The 22,979-nt window shown below is 32.6% G+C and overlaps 1 protein-coding gene across 25 annotated transcripts in view; it reads left to right on the top strand.

Moving 5' to 3' along the window:
• LOC106879854 (zwei Ig domain protein zig-8) overlaps positions 1 to 22,979 on the top strand; it is a 550,351-nt gene that overhangs the window by 406,919 nt on the left and 120,453 nt on the right. For 22 of the 25 annotated variants that reach the window (XR_016243846.1, XR_016243844.1, XR_016243843.1 and 19 more), the window contains one exon: positions 7,383 to 7,406. The exons of 1 other annotated variant lie outside the window; for it this stretch is intronic. Coding sequence is in view for 18 of the 24 variants with exons in the window: in XM_089361027.1 (XP_089217153.1) it covers positions 7,383 to 7,406 (24 nt within the window). In the remaining 6 variants the exon portion in view is untranslated. Of the gene's footprint in view, positions 1 to 7,382; positions 7,407 to 13,516; positions 13,621 to 22,979 lie in introns of those variants that run through there. 2 more of the 25 variants (XM_089361020.1, XM_089361015.1) reach the window with 1 other exon arrangement.

Raw genomic sequence — 22,979 nt, 5'->3', positions numbered from 1 at the left:
ATATCTGTTACTCTTCCCCACCATGCTTCATAGGTCAACTCGGATCTTTTTTAAAACGGGGGCCACATTTTTCATTAACGAAACACTTTGAAACTTGGAACACTGGTAGAATGTGTCATATAAAACATCTTTTTCTCTTAGTCTTCGAAATCCATAAATTATTCCATGTTAAAGTTGTTGTATTTCTGTAATTTCAACCAATCACTGACGTCCATTCAGCCGATATACATTAAGTGCAGACTACATAAACAAACGATTCTGAAACAATTAACCCTAACCCTAACCCTAACTCTAATCCTAACCCTAACCCTAGGGTTAGGGTTAGGGTTAGGGTTAGAGTTAAGGTTAGGGTTAAAGCAAATTTAAAATGAAAAAAGCAAATAAAACGAAGGTATGGAGATTAAATACGCTTTACATCGCTTAATGAGCCAAAGGAGTAAATGTAAACAACTGAATACTTGTCAGTGATTGGTTGAAATTATCGAAATAAGAATTTTTTACATGAAATAAATTCGGATACAAAAATATTTTTCAGTTCTATAACACAAAATAGATAAGTATACGAAGTTTGAAAGTCTTTCGGTACCAAAAACACTACGTAAAACATTAAGGAAAAATGTGGCCCCCGTTTTAAAAAAGATCCGTCAACTCTACTCCTTATTAACCATTTTTTGCATCCACCTATCAACTCTATTCAGTCTTTACAGTTGTCACCTACTCTTCCCTCCCCACCACTTTGCATCCACTCACCACCTGTTCTTCATTCATTAAATTCACAACCTCATCCATTTTCCATCTCTCACTCTCCCATAGACTCTTGCAACCTCTGCCCACCTGCTGCCCTAATCATTTTTACTCACCTTGCACCTTAAAGGTCCACCCAGATACCTCATCATTAATATTTTTGTCTTCCCTGCTCTATACCCAAACACCTCAGGCAAAGTAGTACTTTACCATGGTTAGATATCTTTTTGCAGAATACTGGAAATGTAAAGGCACATGGCTCAGCAGTTAGAGCATCAGGCTCACAATCATGAGGTAGTGAGTTCAATTCCTGGACTGGACTGTGTGTTGTGTTCATGTTGTTCCAGTTCATTCAACAATAGAAATGAGATGCAATGTCACTGGTGCCAAGTTATATCAGCCTTTGCTTTTCCCTCGGATAACATTGGTGGCGTAGGGAGGGGAGGCTGGGCTTCCTTAAACAACCTTGCCCAGACTTGTGCCTTGGAAATGAATGACTGTTTGTATCACCGACTCACGTTTACAACCATTATGACAAGTCAAGACTGGGAGATGCATGCATGCACACACACACACACACACACACACACACACACAGGCAGAGCCCTTCTATCAGTTTCCACCCATCAAATTCACTCACAAGTCTTTGGTTGGCTAGGGACTATAGTAGGAGACACTTGCCACAAACTAGGACTGAATCTGAAACCATGCTGTTGGAAAGAAAACCTTTTGACCACACAGACTGGTCAGTGCCTATCATAATGTCTTTTTAATTTAGCAGGCTTCATTCTTTCATTTAACAAATATTTGTTACAAATTTAACAGATGGATGGCACTCTTCATGTAAAAGAAGGAAAATAGATTGGTATTGCATCAAAGATTTGTTGTACTTCCTCCTTTAGAATGCTACAGGTTCTACCGTTCCACATATTTTCTGATTTGTATTTCTACTTCAAAGTTCCGCAAGAACTATCACTTCAGTATTTATTTCCATTGTGTTCTTTGAGAATTTTAGCTATTTATCTGTAAAAAGGTACTTCAAGTCTTATGTAATAAAAATTTAATTAACACTTTGGAAATAATGGTAGAAAGAAATTTAATAATTGATATAAGTTCAAGACAGATTTATATTTATAAATATTTAAATTGTATAATAAATTCAAAATTAAAACATTTAGAAACTAGTTTTTATATTTATCGAATTACTGTTGAATTAATTGAATTAATTAAACTTACTTCAGAAAACGGAAAAAATATTGCATTATTATTTGTAAATTTTACAAGTAAATTACACATTTATCACAATTGAATTGTCTCTGCAAATACCTTCTATGGTAACACAGTTCATTATTCAGCATTATCATCATCATCATTATCATGATCATGCTCTCGAGACAACTCACTAGATAGAAATTGTGTGGAAGTCCATTGTATAATTATGTGTGTGTGCCATGCACGCACACACACACACACACACACACACACACACACACACACACGCACGCACAAAAGTATTTTTCTCGTTTCTGTGGGACATTAAGTAATGCAGTTCTGAGTCAAGGAATATTTCATGGCTTGTGTATGGTACTTGTGTTGCATATGTCATGGACAAAGTTGTGTATAGTTGTTATGAAGAACTAATGTAGATGAAAACCAGTTTAACCGTTCTGATGCCAATCCACTTGAGACCACTTTGGTGTTGTGGTACAAACTTACTATTTTAAACTGACTTAAATTAAAAACTTTCCATTGAGCTTTCATATTAATAGATATTTCCAACACCAATTCAATCCTGACTATATTATTTGATTAAAAAAGACAGCAAGCTGGCAGAAACATTAGCATGTCAGGTAAAATGCTTGGTGATATTTTGTCTGTCATTACATTCTGAGTTCAAATTCTGCTGAGGTTTACTTTGCCTTTCATCCTTTCAGAGATGATAAATTAAGTAACAGTTGAACACTGGGGTCTGTGTAATCGATTTAGCCCATCCCATGGAATTGCTGGCCTTGTGCCAAAATTTGAAATCAATATTTGTTTAAATTCGTCATTATTTATTATTCTCAAAAATTAATAGAAAAAAATGGCAAAATATTTCAATTAAAAATATATTAATTAGCTAGCAAAAGGGTTTTGATGTGGATAAAATTAGAATTACTTTTTCTTTCATTCTGAAGGTAGAACAGTCTGCTTTTGTTTCTCTCCACACTTACATCTATCTTCTTTTCACTCCTTTCATTAGAATTAAATATATTTTCTTATTACAAATTAAGGTTTATAACAAGTGGAAACTGCAATCCATTATCTACCTCAACTTATTAGAATTGGATAAAATGGATTTAATCCTAAACAAGTCACTGAAGAGAAGAAAGAAGTCAGAAAATGAGATTTAGAATGTTTTGCCTTGAGGATGAGAAAAACATTTCTTACAATTTCATCAACTTTAAATCATTTTTCATTCAATTGATTTCCTTCTAACAACTATATATAGCTCTATGATATACACAGCATAACATAACAACTTTTATACCCAGACTATGAATTTTCCTTTGAAATATAATTCTTGCCTGAACCCAGTTGACTGGTAGTATCACTGTGACACCGACCTCTACTGAAGAGGCTTTGGAAGCTGAAATGCATATCAATTTAGTGTGTTTACCAAAATATTGTACAATATTAGTTAGATTTTGTGTTGAGGTTGTCCAAACAATGAATGTATATGCATATAAGTGTGCATTCATGTATGTTTCTAGTTATATATATATATATATGTTTGAATGTAGTTATGGAACATGGGCATTAAATTATATAAATATATATATGTATGTATATACTTATGTGTATACATATATATTTATATGTGAGTGTGTGTATAGTTATGTGTTTACATATATATGCTTATATTCATATATATGTGTATGTTTCTGTCTATCTAGATATATGTATATTTTTTGTAATGTGTGTAAGCTTTAGTTTCTCCTGCACTGCTCAGTGCATTGGATGGTAGTGTGTATTTATAGGAAGAACATGCATATATAAATACACAGAAGAAAAATTATTTCTCACATTCAATATACTTTTGGAATTTGTATTGTAAAAACTCCACAAAAGCAAAAGGTTGACCACTTATGTAAGGATAAAATGCAATAAATACGATCATAACATTTAAATACATGATTTTATATTTACAAGGTATATATATATATATGAGGTTGATGCAGTACAGTTATAGTAAGCAGCTTCTAACCAATGTACAAGAGGCTAAATTGGTAAATTTAACATAAAATAGCAGAAATTGACTGCAGATTTAGCCTGACTATGGCATGGGGTAAATTTTTCTAGACGTAGATTTAAATGTTAAATGTGCATCTATTTTCATTGTGGTGCAGTAAAATGTAGTATGTCATTCACAATACTGCGTAATTCTGTGAAAATATTGGTTTCAAATTTTGCCACAAGGCCAGCAATTTCAGGGAGGGAATAAATTGATTACATCAATCCCAGGGATCAACTGGTACTTAGTTAATTGACCCCGAAGGGATTAGAGGCAAAGTCTACCTTAGCAGAATTTGAATTCGGAACATAATGACAGATGAAATGCTGCTAAGCATTTTTCCCAGCATGCTAACAGTTCTGCCAGCTCAATGTCGTATAGTGTGAAAATATTACCGCTGTTGTTAATATTAGCACCTTATGGGGCACAGTTTATTTACCCTCTGTTGAATTAACAAATTTAACCTTAGTATAATTTGTGTATGCCCCAGTATGAAGAAACATTTTATCTTTATTTCTGCATGTTCTTCCTAAATACACTTATTTAGTTTGATGTGAAACGCTTCATGCCATTTCTCAGTACTTCATCATGATAATGTGGATTTTTATACCATCTTATGCGGTAATGTTTATTCAAATATATGGTTTCAATCCACATAAAGGAAGTTGGATTCTGTTGTTTTATATTTATTGAACGAAATACATTCATTTACATTCAATGTATACAAATGTAGTCCCGTGATGTGAATGCTTTTAAACTTTATCATCTCAGCTATTTTATAATTTTGTAAATTCCTTTACAATAAAATTTCTTCTGTGCTAGTGTGTGTGTATATGAGTTTGTGTACATGCGTACACACAATCACATACATATATATGTATGTATATAGATAGATAGATAGATAAATAGATATGGACACACACATATCTATATGTATATACTTCAATATCTATCAGTTACTCTCTTCCTCTGTGTGTTCTTCTTTATGTATATATATATATATATAATTATATATGCATGCGCTTGAAGCATATATCTCATTCCTCTGCATCATCATTATCATCATCATCACTTTCCATCCATTTTTGTATATGTGTACAGGGTGGATATGTCCTCTCCATCACAATATCATATATCATTGTGCAGTCATACATCATCTCCTCCATGAAATCCAGTGCCCTGAGATCACCCTTTACATCCCTTATTCCCAAACGTTCCTTAACATAGCTCTTATGCCACTTCCTTCCATATGTATCATGTGACATTTCTTTGTCCAATCACCATCCTCTACACACACTACATATCCTCCATACCTACACATCTTTCTCTTGACAACACTGTCAGATTTCTCTTTTATGCAGTTTTCTCTTGGGCCATGAGTGCTTCATTGTTTATGCACATTATTTCCAAAAATGCTGAGTAGTGCACTTGGTGTTATTTCTTATGTACATGTGATAATTCATATGAGTCTGTTAATTCATGTATATGTGTGTGCATGTATGTGAGTGTGTGTGTGTGTGTGTGTTTTAGAAATAGTATGCTGTATCACTGCATGTCAAAAGTGGCAACAAAAATTGGTTGGCACCAAAGAGGGTATCTGGCCTAGAAAAACTACTTTGAATATTCTTGTTTAACCCAAGCCGTCTTGGAGAAGCAGATATAAAGTGATAATGATGCTGGTATACATTTTATGTATTCATATATGTTCATGTGTGTATGCACCTGTGTGTTTGTAGCTATGTACAAATATTTATAAATATATATATACATACATACACACATACATATGCACATAAATAAGTTTGCATATTTTTATGTAGATATGTGTATGCATATATTTATGTAGATATGTGTATGCATACATATATATATATATATATATATATATATATATATAATGCATATATAAACATATACATTAATATCTATACAATATATGTGTATGTATATATATATACGCACATACATTAATATCTATACAATATATGTGTATACATATATGAATTTATTTTATATTGTTCTCTTATCTTTCCTTAAATGCTACAATAACATCCTTCAAACTTGATGGCTTTCATTTAATTTCAGAAATGCCAAGTGTTTTATTTTCCATTTGCTGTTGTCTGCTAGTAATTATACACACGCACGCACACACACACATACACTGACACACATGCACGCATACACAGACTTTATGAATTTTACTTATTCATTTCTTAACTAATTTAAACAATTTTTCAAATTTGATTGCTGGAGTAGTTTATATTTTGCAGAATATTGTGGAATTGTCACTGTCCTTTCTGAAATTACATGTACTATTATTGCTGTTGTTGTTGTTGTAAATATAATCATTAAATTTTCATTTATTTATTTATTAATAATCTTCATTATATTAATCTTATTATTAATATTATTATTCTTGTTCTTATTGCTTTCATTAAGAGTCTTCATTATGTAAGAAATTAGAAGCCATTAATAGCCGTTATTGTTATTATTATTATAAGTATAATATTCTTCATATTATTATTATTATTATTATTATTATTATTATTATTATTATTATTATTATTATTATTATGATTACTACTACTACTACTAGTATTATTATTATTAATTATCTTCATTTCTGAATACCATGTCATAACATTTATGTATATCTGTTTGTATTTAATTTTATATTTTCTTCTTTTCATGAAACAATTGAATTATTAACTGATTTTTTTTTGCACAAATATCTTCTTTTGTTTTTCAGTTTGTGTTTGTAGGTGGGGGGAGGTTCTTTCTTTGTGTCTGTTTTTCTGTTCTGTCTTTATTGTTTCATAAAATTGTGTAGTTTAAAAAAAAAAAAACGTTTTCTTTTATCAAGGCTTTATTTTACTTTTGTTAAAAAATTATTTTGCTGTTTTTATATTTTGCTCTGCTTGTTATATGTGTGTGTATATATATATATATATATATATATATATATATATATATATATATATATTTATATATATATATATATATTTATATGTATGTGTGTGTATATATATATATATATATGTATGTATATATATGTATATGTATGCATATATATTATATGTGTGTATATATATGTTTATATATTATATATGTATATATATATATTATATATGTATATATATATATGTTGTATATACACATATATATACACACATGTATATATATATATATATATATATATATATATATATATATATATATACATGTATGTATTAATGCATGCATATATATATATATGTGTGTGTGTTTATTTTATGTGTTGTAGTTTGTGTTTGGAAAAATTCTTTAGAAAACAAAATTTAGACATCAATGTAAAAGTTTTGTATGTTTTTTTTTTATTCTTCAGCTGGGTCCAGCAATGTAAAACGCGGTGAGTAGTTTAATCATATGTATAGGTGTACATATATATACACATATATATATAAATATATATATATATATGTAAATATATATATGTACATATATATCTATATTGGTTTTTTTTTTTTAATTCCTCCTCGCACAATCCGTTCACAACTGCAAAACTGTCACCCCCCCCCCCCCCGATTTCTTGGCATGATTAATTTCACATTAGAACAAACACTATAAACAAGCTCTTCAAGAATATTTATATTCGCTGCCACTTTTTGGCCAATAAATCATTAGTAGTTGTTCAGATTTTCACAATATTTCCACTTAGAACTAAATTTAGAAAGGAAACTTAGAAGCAGAAAAGAATAAGAAAGAATGAAGCCTTATTCTTTTGAGACAGATAACTTATCCGGTGATTTCTTTGAGGTAGACTTAGTGGGGAAAATATGAATATATTCCAGACAGCTAAAAGGTGTTTGCTGTTAAGTAGCTGGAGACATTTTAAGATAAACATTTATGATATGGGAGAACAAAGTGGTATAAAGTATTATCAATGGAATTTCAGACATAATCTAAGCTGTGAGGTGTTAAAGTGTTAGTGAGAGAATAGAGGACATGAAAAAGAAAAAAAAACCCATAAAATCTTTCAGTGTTGAAAATAATGGTTGAGCATAGAGGATACTGGGTAAGAAAAAAGCAAAAAAAAACAAAAAAAAAACAAGGCTCCTTTGAAAACCTATATGATGGTTGGTTGGTTGGTCGGTTGGTTGGTTAGTAAAAGTAAAATCTAAATCCAAGGAACTGGAACCAATCACTATCAGCAGCAGTGATTATAAGAACCAAGAAAATGTGTAGGTTCAGTACATTTGGTTGCTGTGTGGAATGGAAATATTTCACACTTTGAACATAGGTCCTTTGATAGAGTAGTGATAATAATAATAATAATAATAATAATAATAATAATAAAAAAATGCCCGGATGCACTACCAGGCAGTGGCTCTCATGGTTTCTGATCTTAATTGATTGGAAGTGTTATCATGTACATTGTTTTGTCTTCGTATAAAAAGATGGGCTACAGCAAATATTCTGCTTAATACCACAGATTTGCTTGTCAGTTGTTTGACCTTAACCAGTTGAGCATGTCCCTTGGTGGCTGACGATATGTACATGTCTGATCATAATCAGAAGTATTGGGGGAGCATCATAGCCATGTGTTCAGAGGAATTCTTTGGGGTTTGAATAATTCACCTTTGGAAACATGAGTATTTTGCTCAACATCATTAAACAAACCTTATTCAGGGACCTTTTGAGCGGGATGTGCAACTCGACCTGAAGAAAATTCTAACTGGGACCCACCTGCAAGGTCATGCATTGTTTATTTTGATATGAGATCACCATGTCGCGCACATATGCTTGTGATGCATGTGCCTGGTGTACCCTTATCAGACGGGTAGTCATGATGGATATAATGGGCTTCATATATTTTACCCCAGTGTCACTTTGATGGCTTGCACTACTCCCTCACTCAATAATAATAATAATAATAATAATGATAATAATAATAATGATAAGAATAATGATGATCATAATAATCATTATACTTTCAAAGTTTTGCACAAAGCCAACAATCTTAGGGGGCAGGAGTTAGTCAATTACATCAACCCCAGTACTTAACTGGCATTTTATGTTATTGACTCTTCAGCAGAATTTGAACTCGGTACATAAACTTCCAAAAGAAATACTGCTAAGCATTTTGTCTGAATCACTAACAGTTCTGTCAGTTTAGTACTCTGGTTTTAAAGTTTGAGTCTAGGAGAGCAATTTTTGAGGGGGTGGGGGTTAGTCAGTACCGTCAACCTCAGTACTTGACTAGTTATTTATTTCGTCAACTTTGATAGGATGAGAAAAAAAATTAACCTCAGGATTTGATCTCAGGACATAAAATACTGGAAGACATACCTCAAAGCTTGTATTGCAATGCTCAGACAATTTTGCCAGCTTACCACTTAATAATATTAAGACTAAGAACCATGACAGTTTATGCTTCAGGTAGATTCTGCAAAACCTTTCAATTACCACATTCAAATATATTATTCTCTCATGTCTTAAATTTTAATCTAACAGACTTGTTTTCTATTATAACTTCTCCACTGAAAGTGCTATGGCTGTTCAACCTTTTATGACAACCCCAACTTATTGAAACTTACAATCTCTCTTGATATCAGTTGTTTCTAACATTAGCATAAAGCCATATATTCTTCAGGAGGGTCTAGTCAATTCTATCAATCTCACTCCTTGATTTGTACTTTACAGTCAATCCCGGAAGGATAAAAGACAATGTCAACCTATTTACAACTTACAATGTTTGTGTGTTGAGGGTCTGACAAAACCTTCACTGTTTTGTTTAAAACTAAAAATATACTGAGCTTAAAATATGAATGTTTACAACATTAAATATCTTGGTGTTCAAAACTTGATAACATTTTCAATCTTTTACTTAAAACTTAAAGTGTTGAGGCTTAAAATATAGGAGCTTAAAATTCAGGGACTTAACAGGGATTTAAAATGTATAAATGTTCAGCACTTTCCTTAAAAGCTACTCATTTCAAGGTCCAAATGCTTGTCAATGCTTAGCTTAAAAACAAAACGGTTTACTTTCAAAATATCCGACTGTTGAAAGTAAGGAAAATGATTTTGTGTTCAAAGAAAAATTTAAACTATAAGACATTAATGTCCTAGAATGTAGCAGTGGTGGAGTAGATGAAAGGTCTTATGTACTCTTTTTCAAAACCTAAACTGACATTGCTGCTGCTGCTGTTATTATTATTATTATTGTTATTATTATTCTTAAAGTGGTGAGCTGGAAGAATCATTAGCACACCAGGCAAGGTGGGCAAGATGTTTAGGAGTACTTCATCCATCTCTGTGTTCTGAGTTCAAATTCCACTGTGGCTAACTCTGCTTTTCATCCGTTTAGAGTCAATAGAATAAGTACCAGTCATATACTGAAGTCAATATAATCGACTTACTTCTCCCCTGAAATTGCTGGCATTGTGCCAAAATTTGAAAACATTATCATCATCATCCTCATCATCATCATTATCATCAATAGAGTGATTTGGCAGAATTATTAGCATGCTGAACAACAAAATGCTTCACATACGCATATATATATATATATATATATATATATATACACACACACACACACACATACATATACATACACACATATATTCATACACACACATACATACATTATATGTATATATATATATATATATATATATATATATATATATATATATATATGTATGTATGTATATATATCCACACAACAGGGTCCTTTTAGATTCTGTCTGCTATATCCACTCACAAGGCTTCTGTCAGCTTGAGACCAAGGAGCCGAAAAGTGTGACTGAACCTAAAACCACATGATTATAAAGTGGACTTCTTAACCACATCCCCATGCCGGAACCTATAAGATTATAAGGCTTAAAATCATTCGGTTTGAGGTACTTTGAATTGGATTTACTGTCGATTAGCATTATTGAATTTAGTATAATTCACTGATGTTTGAAAGCATGATGATGATGACAGGCTGAGAACTAGTTGACAGATGTTCATCAACATGTGTTAGTAGTGCAACTGTTAGGTGTATATGCCATCATGCTTCATCTACAGAGAATCAGCATTTCAAGTGATTCTGTTATTCTTGTTAAGATTAATAAAAGAATTTGGCTCCGTAATGAGAATGCTGACTGCAAAAATGAATCTTTACAAATGATAGATAATTGTTGTTACTCATGAAAACACAAAACAATAATAATAATAATAATGATAATAATAAAATTAAAATTAAAATTAAATATCAGGTAAAAAAACATAAAGTAACAAGAAAGAAAAAAAAACAACTTAATTGGCATTTGAGAGAATGAAGCTGAAGAAACAATAGTTAGAATTTTGAAATAAATATATGAATAAAAAAAAACAATAGCTTCCTACTTATTCTGAAAATGAGACTGTATTTTTCTATGCTTCAAATGATAAAATTCATGTGTTGATCTGTAAAAACAAATCCTTAATTCATTGTATACGTTAATCTTTTACTTGCTGTACACTGATATGAGTCAAATAAACCTTACACAGCGTAGGTTTTTGAAAAGATAACTGGGGATTTCTGAAAAGATAATAAGTACATTAGTTATTGAACAAAGCATAACACATTCTACTTTATAAAGAGAAAGATATATATATATATGTTTGTGTGTGTGTGTGTGTGTGTGTGTGTGTGTGTGTGTGTGTGTGTGTGTGTGTGTGTGTGTGTGTGTGTGTGTGCATATATGTATATATACATATATATATATATATACCCGCACATATACATTCACATGCACACACACACACACACGCACACACACACACACACACACAAACACACACACACACTTATTTATATATCATAAAGTTTACACAAATACTGATTTTTTGCTTCGGTACAGATGTTTGTCCATTAGTTTCTACATCCATTTTCCTAAGGTAGCATTGGTTACATGAATACATATTATGTTAACCCTTTCGTTACCGTATTTATTTTGAGATACTCTGTGTTTCTTTCAGTTATTTTAAATATAACAGAGAATTTAGTAAAATAACTTGGTTATCATTAAGCTAGTGTTAGGAACATAAATTGTGACTAAGGTTTAGTGGAAGATTTTAATTCAAAATTTATGGAAACAAGACATTTGTACTACAGAGCCAGAGCAGGTTTCAGCCGGGTTGGTAACAAAAGGGTTAAGTCAGATGGATGCTTTTCCTGTCACTAACCGTAACTTGTTTTCCAAGCAAGGTTTTACTTATTCTGCATGTTTCCAAAAGTGCAAATCCACTGAATGATCAGTTGACTAGGAATATCAACAAAATTTCAGTGAATGTATCTCAGTGCTTTCTCATGCAAAGTGCACATAATGTAGATAGCTCCATGCACACATGTGCATAATAATAACCCTTTCTATGATAAGTACAAGACCTGAAATTTTGGGAAAGGGGTCCAGTCAAATACATTGAATCCTGCTCAACTAGGACTGATTTCATCAACACTGTAAACATGAAAGACGAAGTTGATCTCAGCATTTGATCCCAGAATGTGAAGATGGATGAAAATGCCACTAAGCATTTAGTCTGGTATGTAAGCAATTCTGCCAGCTCACTTCCTTATTAATAATAATAATAATAATTTGTTTTTTTTGGGGGGGATTCTTTTTGTTTTTTTATTTAGGATTTAATAATAATAATAATGATAATGATAATTCTTTCTACTACAAGGCGTGGTTTTTTGTGGGGAGGGTGACAGTTGATCACACCGACTCCAGTACTCAACTGGTACTTATCTTATCGACCCCGAAAGGATGAAAGGAAAAAGTCGACCTTGGTGGAATTTGAACTCAGAACATAGCAGCAGATGAAATACTGCTAAGCATGTCACCCGGTGTGCTAACGATTCTGCCAGCCCACCGCCTTTAATAATAATAATTATAATAATCATAATAATAATAATAATAACAATACTAGCAGCTGTCTTTTATTATGCCAACAGGGCTATATAAAATTAATATAAAGGTTCTAAGGACATGAAGGGATGTTGAAACATCATTATATAAAAATGAAAAGTGAGGCAAGAACATTATACAGTTTATATAAAAGCATATTAAGAAATTTGAAACAAGTATATATATATATATATATATATATATATATATATATAGGATAGTCAACTACACACACATGCATACACAAAAAATAAGGTCAACCTATAGGCACACAGGTGATAAACTGCCACCTAAGTTAGATTAGAGCCTCTCACTGCTACAACTGTAACTATTTTGCACTCCCATGTACACGTCATGATGCTCAGAATGTTTTAGTTTCAAATATGTCCATGGACATTTGAGGTATTGGAGTAGATAGGAAGAAGCCCACATCTTCCACATAATTCAGGTACCACTACCAATAAAGAGCTGCTGTAGTTTTTGTCAACAATCAATCCTTTGAGTGTTCATTATATTCTGCCTTCATCTCATTGCAAACTAGCACTTTCTCAGTTCTATTCTCCTTCTGCGTGTCATTTAGGAAATCCTTCAGATCATTGTTCGATGTTCCTTACACTGTTAACTCAAAGGAAGAAGTGGGCTTCTTGTCTTGCTTTCTTCTGGGAATGAGGTGTGTCTCCCTGTTTGTTCTGCATGCTTTGCTTGGGCTCCTTGTTCCTGCTCTGCTTTCTTTTTTCTTTTCTTTTTTTTTTTATCCAGTTTTATTTGATAGCTATTTCCAGTCTCTGTTTTATTGCCATTGTAGAAATATGAAGGGTTTGTGCTAGTGGAAGAGTGGTAGGATTTGATTTCACAGTCCTTAAATTCTTGTTCATTCACTTTTTTGTCATTGGCTTCTGGTTCTGAGGATAAAGCACATACTTTGACCATCTTTGAAACTCCAATTTGCAATGTGACTTGTGGCGGTCAAGAACTAGAGCTAGCCATTTCTGGAGCCTGCTGTTGCTTGCTCTGCTGCTGTGACCTACACTCTCCCACAACCCTGCATCTCTAGCTTCTTACAGCAGTAAGCTCTTAAATACTTCTTACTATCACATATGTAGAAGCTAGGTCTTCTGTCTTGTACCACTAGTCACATGATTTTCTTCTGTACCCATTATGGGGCTCAGCTTCAAAGAGGCCCTGTGATTTTAGGGGCTCATTAATCTTGTATGTTCATACAGGTCTCTTTCTGTCACATGTCAGTTACCATAGCAATCACCATATTGTTGTATTGTGTTGCAAAGGTGACAATAAGTCAAGGGTCAGCACCATTGCCAATACCTTTCTGCTCCATATATTGTAGTACAAGCTTGTCAGCAGGTGTGTCGTACACGAACTAGGTGAACTAGGTGTGTTAAAATGCCATGCCTTTAATCTTGGAGACAAAGGAAATACTCCCATATGCTTTGCTTGAGTTGATGAAAATCATATCTTTTCGCACATTGGCTGGGGAGTTTCCTTCAAATTTTCTTTTGAGAAGAATAGACAAACCCCTCTTTATTTACAATGCAGAAGTAAGTTGCTTGCCTCTTGCACTTGGAAACAGTTTCAGGTAAGAAAGCATTTGCTTTGGTAATTTATTTCTGCTATGCTATCCTTCCTCTGGTAGTTGATTCATATTTAAACTTTCCTTATTACTAGCAATATGGGCAAATGAGTTGTGTTTTCACCATTAAAATTTTTGCTAACATATTTGCTTGTGTGTGTGTGTGTGTGTGTGTTATAGTGTGAAAAATTAAATTAAAAGATATAATTACTTGTTAAAATTGTATTTTCTGTATATTTTTTAAAGTACATATAATTATATTCTTGTGTATTTGTTTCTTTTCTTTTTTGTTAAAATATTGGGGTGGGGGGATGTTCTTGACTTAGTTTCCATGTTTGAATATATTATCAGCAAGCAAAGTTCATTTGTTGCATTAAATTCTTTTTTTTACTTTCAAATGGGGAAAAAAATCATACTAGAAGAATAACCCTCCATTCTATGAATAAAGTGTACATCAGGGCCAGATTAAGATCCATAGAGGCCCTAAGCACTTGAAAGATTTTGGTACCCCCACATATATGTATTTCAAAATATAAACAATGATAAACCATAAAAGAAATTTTTATTTTTCAAAATGAAACAAAATTGACACTAAGATGGAACATAATGCTTCTTTTTGTATACTTCCACTTTATTTGTATTTGAAAAGTTTCCAACTTTTTTAAATTGCTAAGTCTTTGATCAGACCCTCAAAATTAGTCCTACATAATACATTTACTTCTGTACTTAGTAGATATTAAGCATTCCAAATATTAAAGTGATTTCTTTTGTATTGTAAACCATTTACCATTTCTGTGATGTCTACTCTTCCCTTAATGCCCTAAGCACGTGCTTATTTTGCTTAATGGTTAATTCAGCAATGGTGCACATGAAATGATAATAATAAGCCTTTCTCCTATCACCACAAGGCCTAAGATTTTGAAGGAGTGGGCTAGTTGATTACCTTGACCTTATTGCACAGGTGGTACTTAATTTATCAGCCCTGAAAGGAGGAAGAAAGTCAAACTCAACCTCAGCAGAATTTGAACTCAGAACATAAAGCAGAAGAAATATTGCACAGTATTTTGTCTGACATGCTAATGATTGTACCAGCTCACTTCCTTTTTTTAATAATGATAATAATAACAGTTTATTCTTTATTATAATAATAAATAAATAAATAAATGATTGGTGAATCAAATTAGTAATCAGTGCAATGCTGGCGTTGATTCTTTGAACCTTGGAATGGTAGTCACAGAATACTGAGAATGTATAGAGTCAGAACAAAACAATAAAATTTTGTTTGGTGCTCCTTCTTTTCTCTTATTCCACTGATCTCCATCAGGAATAATTGTAATGATTGTGCCTAACATTGGTACAAGATACTAAATTTTGTGAGGGAGAGTTAGTTCATTTCATCAACCTCAGAATTTAACTTACGTATTTTTTTGACCACGGAATGAAGAAAATGAAGACCAGCCCAAGTGGGATTTGAACTCCCATCACAAGGGAATATAATTGAGTACCCTAAGGCAATTTTACTTGGGGCTCTATGAATTCTGTTACTTAGATTCTAATGGTTCGTTTTTACTACTGCCTCCTTGGAATTTATGCTCTTGTACCAATTATTATTATTATTATTATTATTAGAGCAAGGCTGTGGATTGGCAGAATCATTAGTGTCAGACAAAGTGTTGTATTAAGTTACAGCCTTTTACACAGTGAGTTCAAATTTTGCTAAAGTCAGCTTTGTCTATCAACCTTGAGGGATTGATAAACTAAAGTTCCAGCTTAGGACTAGGTTCCATATCAAAGAAACTGTGCACATGTGTGTATGTGTAGATGCCGGCCACATGGTCTCAGGTTCAATCCTACTGTTGGGCACCTTGGGCAAGTGCCTACTGGCAAAGCCTTGTGAGTTGGTTTTGTTCATGGAAATAGAAAGAAGTTCATCATTTGTGTGTGTGTGTGTGTTTGTGTGTGTGTGTGTGTGTGTGTGTGTGTGTGTGTGTGTGTGTGTGTTAGTTTCTCCTTACCTTGGCAACATATGATAGTTGTAAATGAACACCAATGTCATGCAAGTGCTATCCTTTATTTTCAATGTTTCATGCGAACATATCTGAAAATGCAGAAATATTACCTTATTTGGAAACAGGTGGGAGTTGGCCATAAGAAGGACATCAGGGGGCTGTAGATAATCTGCCTCAATGAATTTCAGCCAGACCATACAAGCATGGAAAAGTGGATGGTAACATGATGATAATGTGTACATGTATTTTTCCCCTTTTTCTTGCACACCTGCCAAAATGTAAACATATTTTGCTGTAGAATTTCATTTTGGAGAATGACGTCTCCTTATCGATGATATGTGCACGTACCACTGTTATTCCAAATGACATTAGAAGACTATCAGACGCCATTAGTGCTTTGGTATAATTTCACTCTCTCAGTAGTACACCCTGCTTATTCCTTTGGAGCTAGACGGGGACAACTATTCTTGTCTATAGAAATCAGTAAACAAAACATTTGCTGATGTGTGTGAAGACTTGCCAAGCTGATATTAAATTATTATGAGCATAGAAAAAATAAAGACAATCGAAATTATAATGTCTGCATACATTTTTTAACATGCTCTTCCACACCAAAATGTGAACATAGCTTTTCACTGTTGGATATCCCCTCAAAGTACTCCTCTTTGTAAACAGTATGCATAGACATCTACCTGCTCTAAGTGCTGTCAGTAGACTTTCAGACGATGTTTATACACATGCACACATACACACATTTGTGTGCGTGTGTGTGTATATATATATATATATATATATATATATGAATTGGCACAGGTTCAGGTCTTAATCTCATTTTGTATAATGATCTCTGGTGTTTAGCATCCAAGATCTCTTTGACCAGCCTGATATATCATCAAGGACATTCCAGTCACGACCATCTTATCATTTATTTCAGGTAATTTTTTAAAACGGATGACATAGACTAAAGTGTCCTTTACATTTTAAGACAGTCTGTTGGGTACAACTCAAGTGAGATTCAATTGCTGTTGCTAACAAGTCAACTAACTGAACAAATGCTCCCTTGTGTATCTCATTGCTGTTGTAGTTGTTGCTGTTACTTAGCTCACAGTCAACTCTGATCCAGCACAGCAAACCTTTGTTTAAAAGCATTCTGTTTTACAATGGGGTATCCAGGGATACATGCAATATCTTATGTGTTCTTGTCTTACTTGAAATGATAGCGTGTGATTTGAGGGAGATTTGACAGCTATTTCTTGCTGTCTGAAAAGGTGATAAAATGTTATCAATTTATATACACTAAAAAATTTATATACAACACTTATACAGAAAGAAGCAGATAGATCAATCTTCCCCAAGCAAAGACCAAGAACCTATACATGGTCTCTAAAACTTTAGAAATAGCAGCTAAGTTCTCTGAAATAAAATAAAATTGCAAGACATTTTTTCCCATCCATCTAGATACATTACTCAATACTTCCAGGAAATTCTCAGGAATTTATCATTTTCTTCTTTGAGAGAAGAATTATTCCTCTATTTTTTTTTTTTTTTCTGTTTTGTGATTGCAGAGAGGGAGTACATGCTAGTTTCCCCTCTGTTACATTGTCTTCAACAGGATTTACCATTTTTCTGTTCATCTGGCAGACAGATTTCAGTTTATGCAGTAATTTTACTTCTACCTCCTCCTACTTTTATCATTGTATATGGCCATCTTCATGTGGAAGTATATATATATATATATGTATAGTTGATGTGTGTATATATATATATATATATATATATATATATATATATATATATATATATATATATATATATATATATATATGTATATATATATATATATATATGTATATATATATATGTATATATATATATGTATATATGTATATATATATATATGTATATATATGTATATATATATATATATGTGTGTGTGTGTATATATATGTGCATGTATATATGTGTGTGTATATGTGTGTGTGTGTGTGTGTATATATATATATTTGTGTGTGTGTGTGCATATATGTGTATGTAATCCCAGTTCTTATATCATCATATCTACTTCCTTTGTAATCTATACAGAATAGATTTTATTTTTTGCTCTCTCATGTTGCATGACTAGCTTATAAAATACTGACTTTTATTGTGTTCTTACTGTAGGTATTATATAGTATTTTTCGTATTAGATAAATCATCCTCATTCAATTGTTATTTTGTCTTTATTGAATATTTGGCTGGTTCTTTCTGAATATTATAATTTACATTGTTTTCCTGTCTACTTTGTTTTAGTTTATTTAATTTCCAACTTATTATGCTAGAACTATAATTGATTAATAGGACAACTAATGTGTTTATGATCATTGTTTTGTTCTTGGCATTAAGGTCAATACTTAATACTAATCTAATTGCGAATTGTATTCGATTTTTGTGCAATTTTTTCTCTCCTCATTTTCATTTGTCTGTGTTGTTTGCTGTCTGCTTCATTTGTTCCTAACTACCTCTATGTATGTTCCTGTTATTTCTAGAGAAATGTTTATTTTTTTTCTTCATCCTCCACTTAATGTTACATTTCCTAAATATTCTAATTTTCTATCTTGTTCTGGTCACTTAGTATTTTCTGTTTACTTTTTTATGTTGTTGTTGTTGTTGTAAATGTTGTTGTTTTTGTCATTATTATTATTATTATTATTATTATTATTATTATTATTATTATTTGCTATTGATAAGTTGCTTCTATTTCTAGTCAACAATTTTTTTGTAAGGGTTATTTTTTACAAGGGGTTGTTGTTGTTGTGGTGGTGTTGGTGGCTGTTGTTGTTGTTGTCATCACCATATTCATCATCATCATCATTTTTATTATGGGCTTGAAGACTGATCATTTGCTTTTCTTGAATGCGTGTATCTGATATTAATACAGCTTCTGTTGTGTAGGTTACCTGGTTTAATGTCCTTTGTCTACAATACCTGATCTCTGACCCCTCTTCTCACCTTTATTTCTTCTAATGATATTACCTTGTGGTGATGTGTTGTTATTAACAATGATTTCCAATGATGTGTTGTCTGTCTTATTATTGTTGTATAACTTTGGTCAACTCCACTTGAGCAGTGCAAACAATACTATGTAGGTAACTGATTGAAACAATAAAGCCATTTTATCTGTGCTTTTAGCTCTGACCATCATATCTTAATTGTATGTTATCATAGCCTGCAATTTAGATCTTAGAAAGTACACGTGGCCCACTGTTTGAAAGAAAGTGGTCAAGGGAAGTTGCACTGCTACATTGAATGAGTTGGCTAATTATATACAAGCTCTTTCACTGGTTAATGATGTCCTTCATTTGACAGACAAAAGATGGTTTTGTTGAAAGAAATTTTGCTCTTATATTCAATAGTTTGAATATATATAGAGAGAGACATTTTTCCTTTACATCAACATGTATCAGTAAGAAGCTAAGAAACAAGGGGAAATTTACTTGACCATAATAACATTTATTAAATATGTTTGATGATGAGTTCTACTGCTCAAAATCACAGCACTCCACTCATCTCATAACACATGAACTATCTTATTTTACAAGTTTTATTAATTCATTTATGCATTAATTCATTTATGCATCAATCATAAATTCCACTCAATTCTAGAGAAAGGTTCGATTTCTAAGAAAAGACATACTTGTTTGACTGCTATTCTAGCCAGGATTGTTCTGTCCCTTATTATCCCCAAATTTAGAATATACAGCTATATATATATTGTAAAGATAATCAGAAGTTTTGAATGACAGATATTGACTGCTACAATTAGTTTATGGTTTAGTTTGGAAGAAGGGACAGTGCCCTTGTGAGATCAATGTAATTTATGTTTAGTCAATGTCTCCAGGACATATCAAAGATTGAGTGATGATCAGGAGAAAAATTACACAGCAAAACAGTTAGGGAAGAGCCTTGATGTTGAAAGACAGATAGGAATGTGTAGAAGACAGGTGGAAGAGATGTGTCAGATTAGCAGAAGAGACAGAAGAGGCATGAAAACAGATGAGAACGGTTATGCAGAAGGTCTGTCACTGGTATATTTGGTCAGTGATTTTAAGTGGTGTGTGTTTGTTGAAGGAAATACGGTTGCTTTTAGAATGCTGTCAGAAGATTCTATAGATATATGCATGTGTGTATGTGTGTATGTGTGTATATATATATATATATATATATTATCATCATCATCATTATCATCGTTTAATGTCCACTTTCCATGCTAGCATCGGTTGGACGATTTGACTGAGGACTGGTGAAACCAGATGGCTACACCAGGCTCCAATCTGATTTGGCAGAGTTTCTACAGCTGGATGCCCTTCCTAATGCTAACCACTCTGAGAGTGTAGTGGGTGCTTTTACGTGCCACCAGCACGAAAGCCAGTCAGATTTGGTAGGCGGAAGTTACTGCCGTGTGTGTATATGTCTGTGTATGTGCTTGTGCCTCTCCAAAAGAGAGAGAGAGGGATATATGTGTATGTTGATATATATATATATATACATATATACATACACACACACCCACATATATATATATATATATATATATATATATATATATATATATATACAGAGAGAGAGAAAGAGAGTTTAGAGATCCTTATGCACCTGTTTTTGAATAAAAAAAATAAAAGAAGTAGGCATGCTATTAAGAAAGAAAGTGATTTACTCGTTTGACTAAGTGATTCTTGTGTGAATGAGAGAGATTTCTGACAGTCTTATAGCAGACATTTTAAAGAGAGCGAAGAGATTTGTTTAGAATGAGGGTTTCATTTATCTGCTAGATTCAAAACCTCCCACTGACTTCGTTTTCATATATGCTGTTACATTTCTTATAATGATTTTTTCATGGGATGAGGGTTATCTTGTCTGATTAGCAACACTTCTTTAATCTTTACCCTTGTTTTAGTTTTTCCCATGGGGTTCTTTTTTTTGGTAGGGGAGGGTACAAGGGGGCTGCTACTTTTCATGCCAGCAGGATTAGTCAATCATTGCTGTAATGTGTGTATATTACTATGGCTTTGTTTGAGATACAGTGTGTGTGTGTGTGAGAGAGAGTTTATGTGTTTGTGATTGTGTTTATGAGTAGGTATGTGTATGTTTAAAGGTATATATATGTATGTGTCTGTATATGTGTCTGAGGGCACACACACACACACACACACACACACATATATATATATATATATATATATATATATATATCATGTGTATGTGTGTGTGTGTATATATATATGTATATATGTGTGTGTGCCTGTATATATGTGTATATATATACATATATATTCATACATATTTATATACACATATATATGCATATATACATATATCTACACATATATATATGCATATACATATATACGCATATATATATATTATACATATTTATATACACATATATATGCATATATACGTATATATATATATCTATATATATATATATATATATATATATATATATATATAGCATTTTCACATACACAGACAAATGTGTGTGTATGTGTATGTGTGTATTTTCATATTATTACTTATGTACCTTACCTTCAGTGTTCTCTCCATGTCTTCGTGTTACATGTAACCTGATAAATTATTGGAGCATGTCTGGCACCACCACTTCCACCCATTACCACCATCCATCATGCTCCCCTTCATACACACACTATCCCATATTAATTCTCATACCAGACTTCTATCCTTATTTCTCACCCTCTATTTATTTGTTCTTTTATATTTTCTATTTTGTTATTCACTTGTTTTATTATTTATGTATTTATTTATTCATTTATTTATTTTCCTACCCCGACTAAGACAATGTGGCTGGCAAGATTATTTGTATCACACTGTATTGTTCTTGTTATGCATGTTGTTGTTGCTTTTGTTTGTTGTCCCTGTGGCAAATAAAAGAAAATTTGTTTGTTATCATCTTGGTAATCATCATCATCCTCAAATGTTTTCCCCACGTGATGTGGAAAAACTCAAAAATTTATTAGACAAAAGGATTGTGGAAGAAGGCCTGTACAGAGGCCCTGAAAAAGGACCACCCCCAAGACTAGGGTAAGTGACTGACTCCTCTTTCTGTTTCTTTCCCTCCTCCTAGAAGGGCAATGCTAAAAATAGGTTGTATAAATGCTTGTGGCCTGGGGGCAGCAACGAAGCTGGGTCACCTGCTCAATGACCTCAGATCAATGACCTCTGGATGTAGTAGCCACCTGCAAGGCTTGGATCTCCATAACAATTGCTGTCTCTCCCTCTGGACATCGGCAAGGTTTATGTCTCCTCCAGCTGACCTGTATCAAGTGGCATAACTGTCCTGTTTTGGAAAGGCCTTGAAATAGAGAAGTAAATGCAGTTTTCCAAGACTTGGCCTGTAGGTTGGTGGTTTTGGACATGGGCAGCAAGGAAGGAAATGGTGGAGTCTTCAC

This window comes from Octopus bimaculoides, chromosome 12 (genome assembly GCF_046866305.1).
Source record: "Octopus bimaculoides isolate indiv1 chromosome 12, ASM4686630v1, whole genome shotgun sequence".
NCBI lineage: Eukaryota > Metazoa > Mollusca > Cephalopoda > Octopoda > Octopodidae > Octopus > Octopus bimaculoides.
Note: the sequence above shows the minus strand (reverse complement) of the source record. Positions and strands in the feature narration are given on the sequence as shown.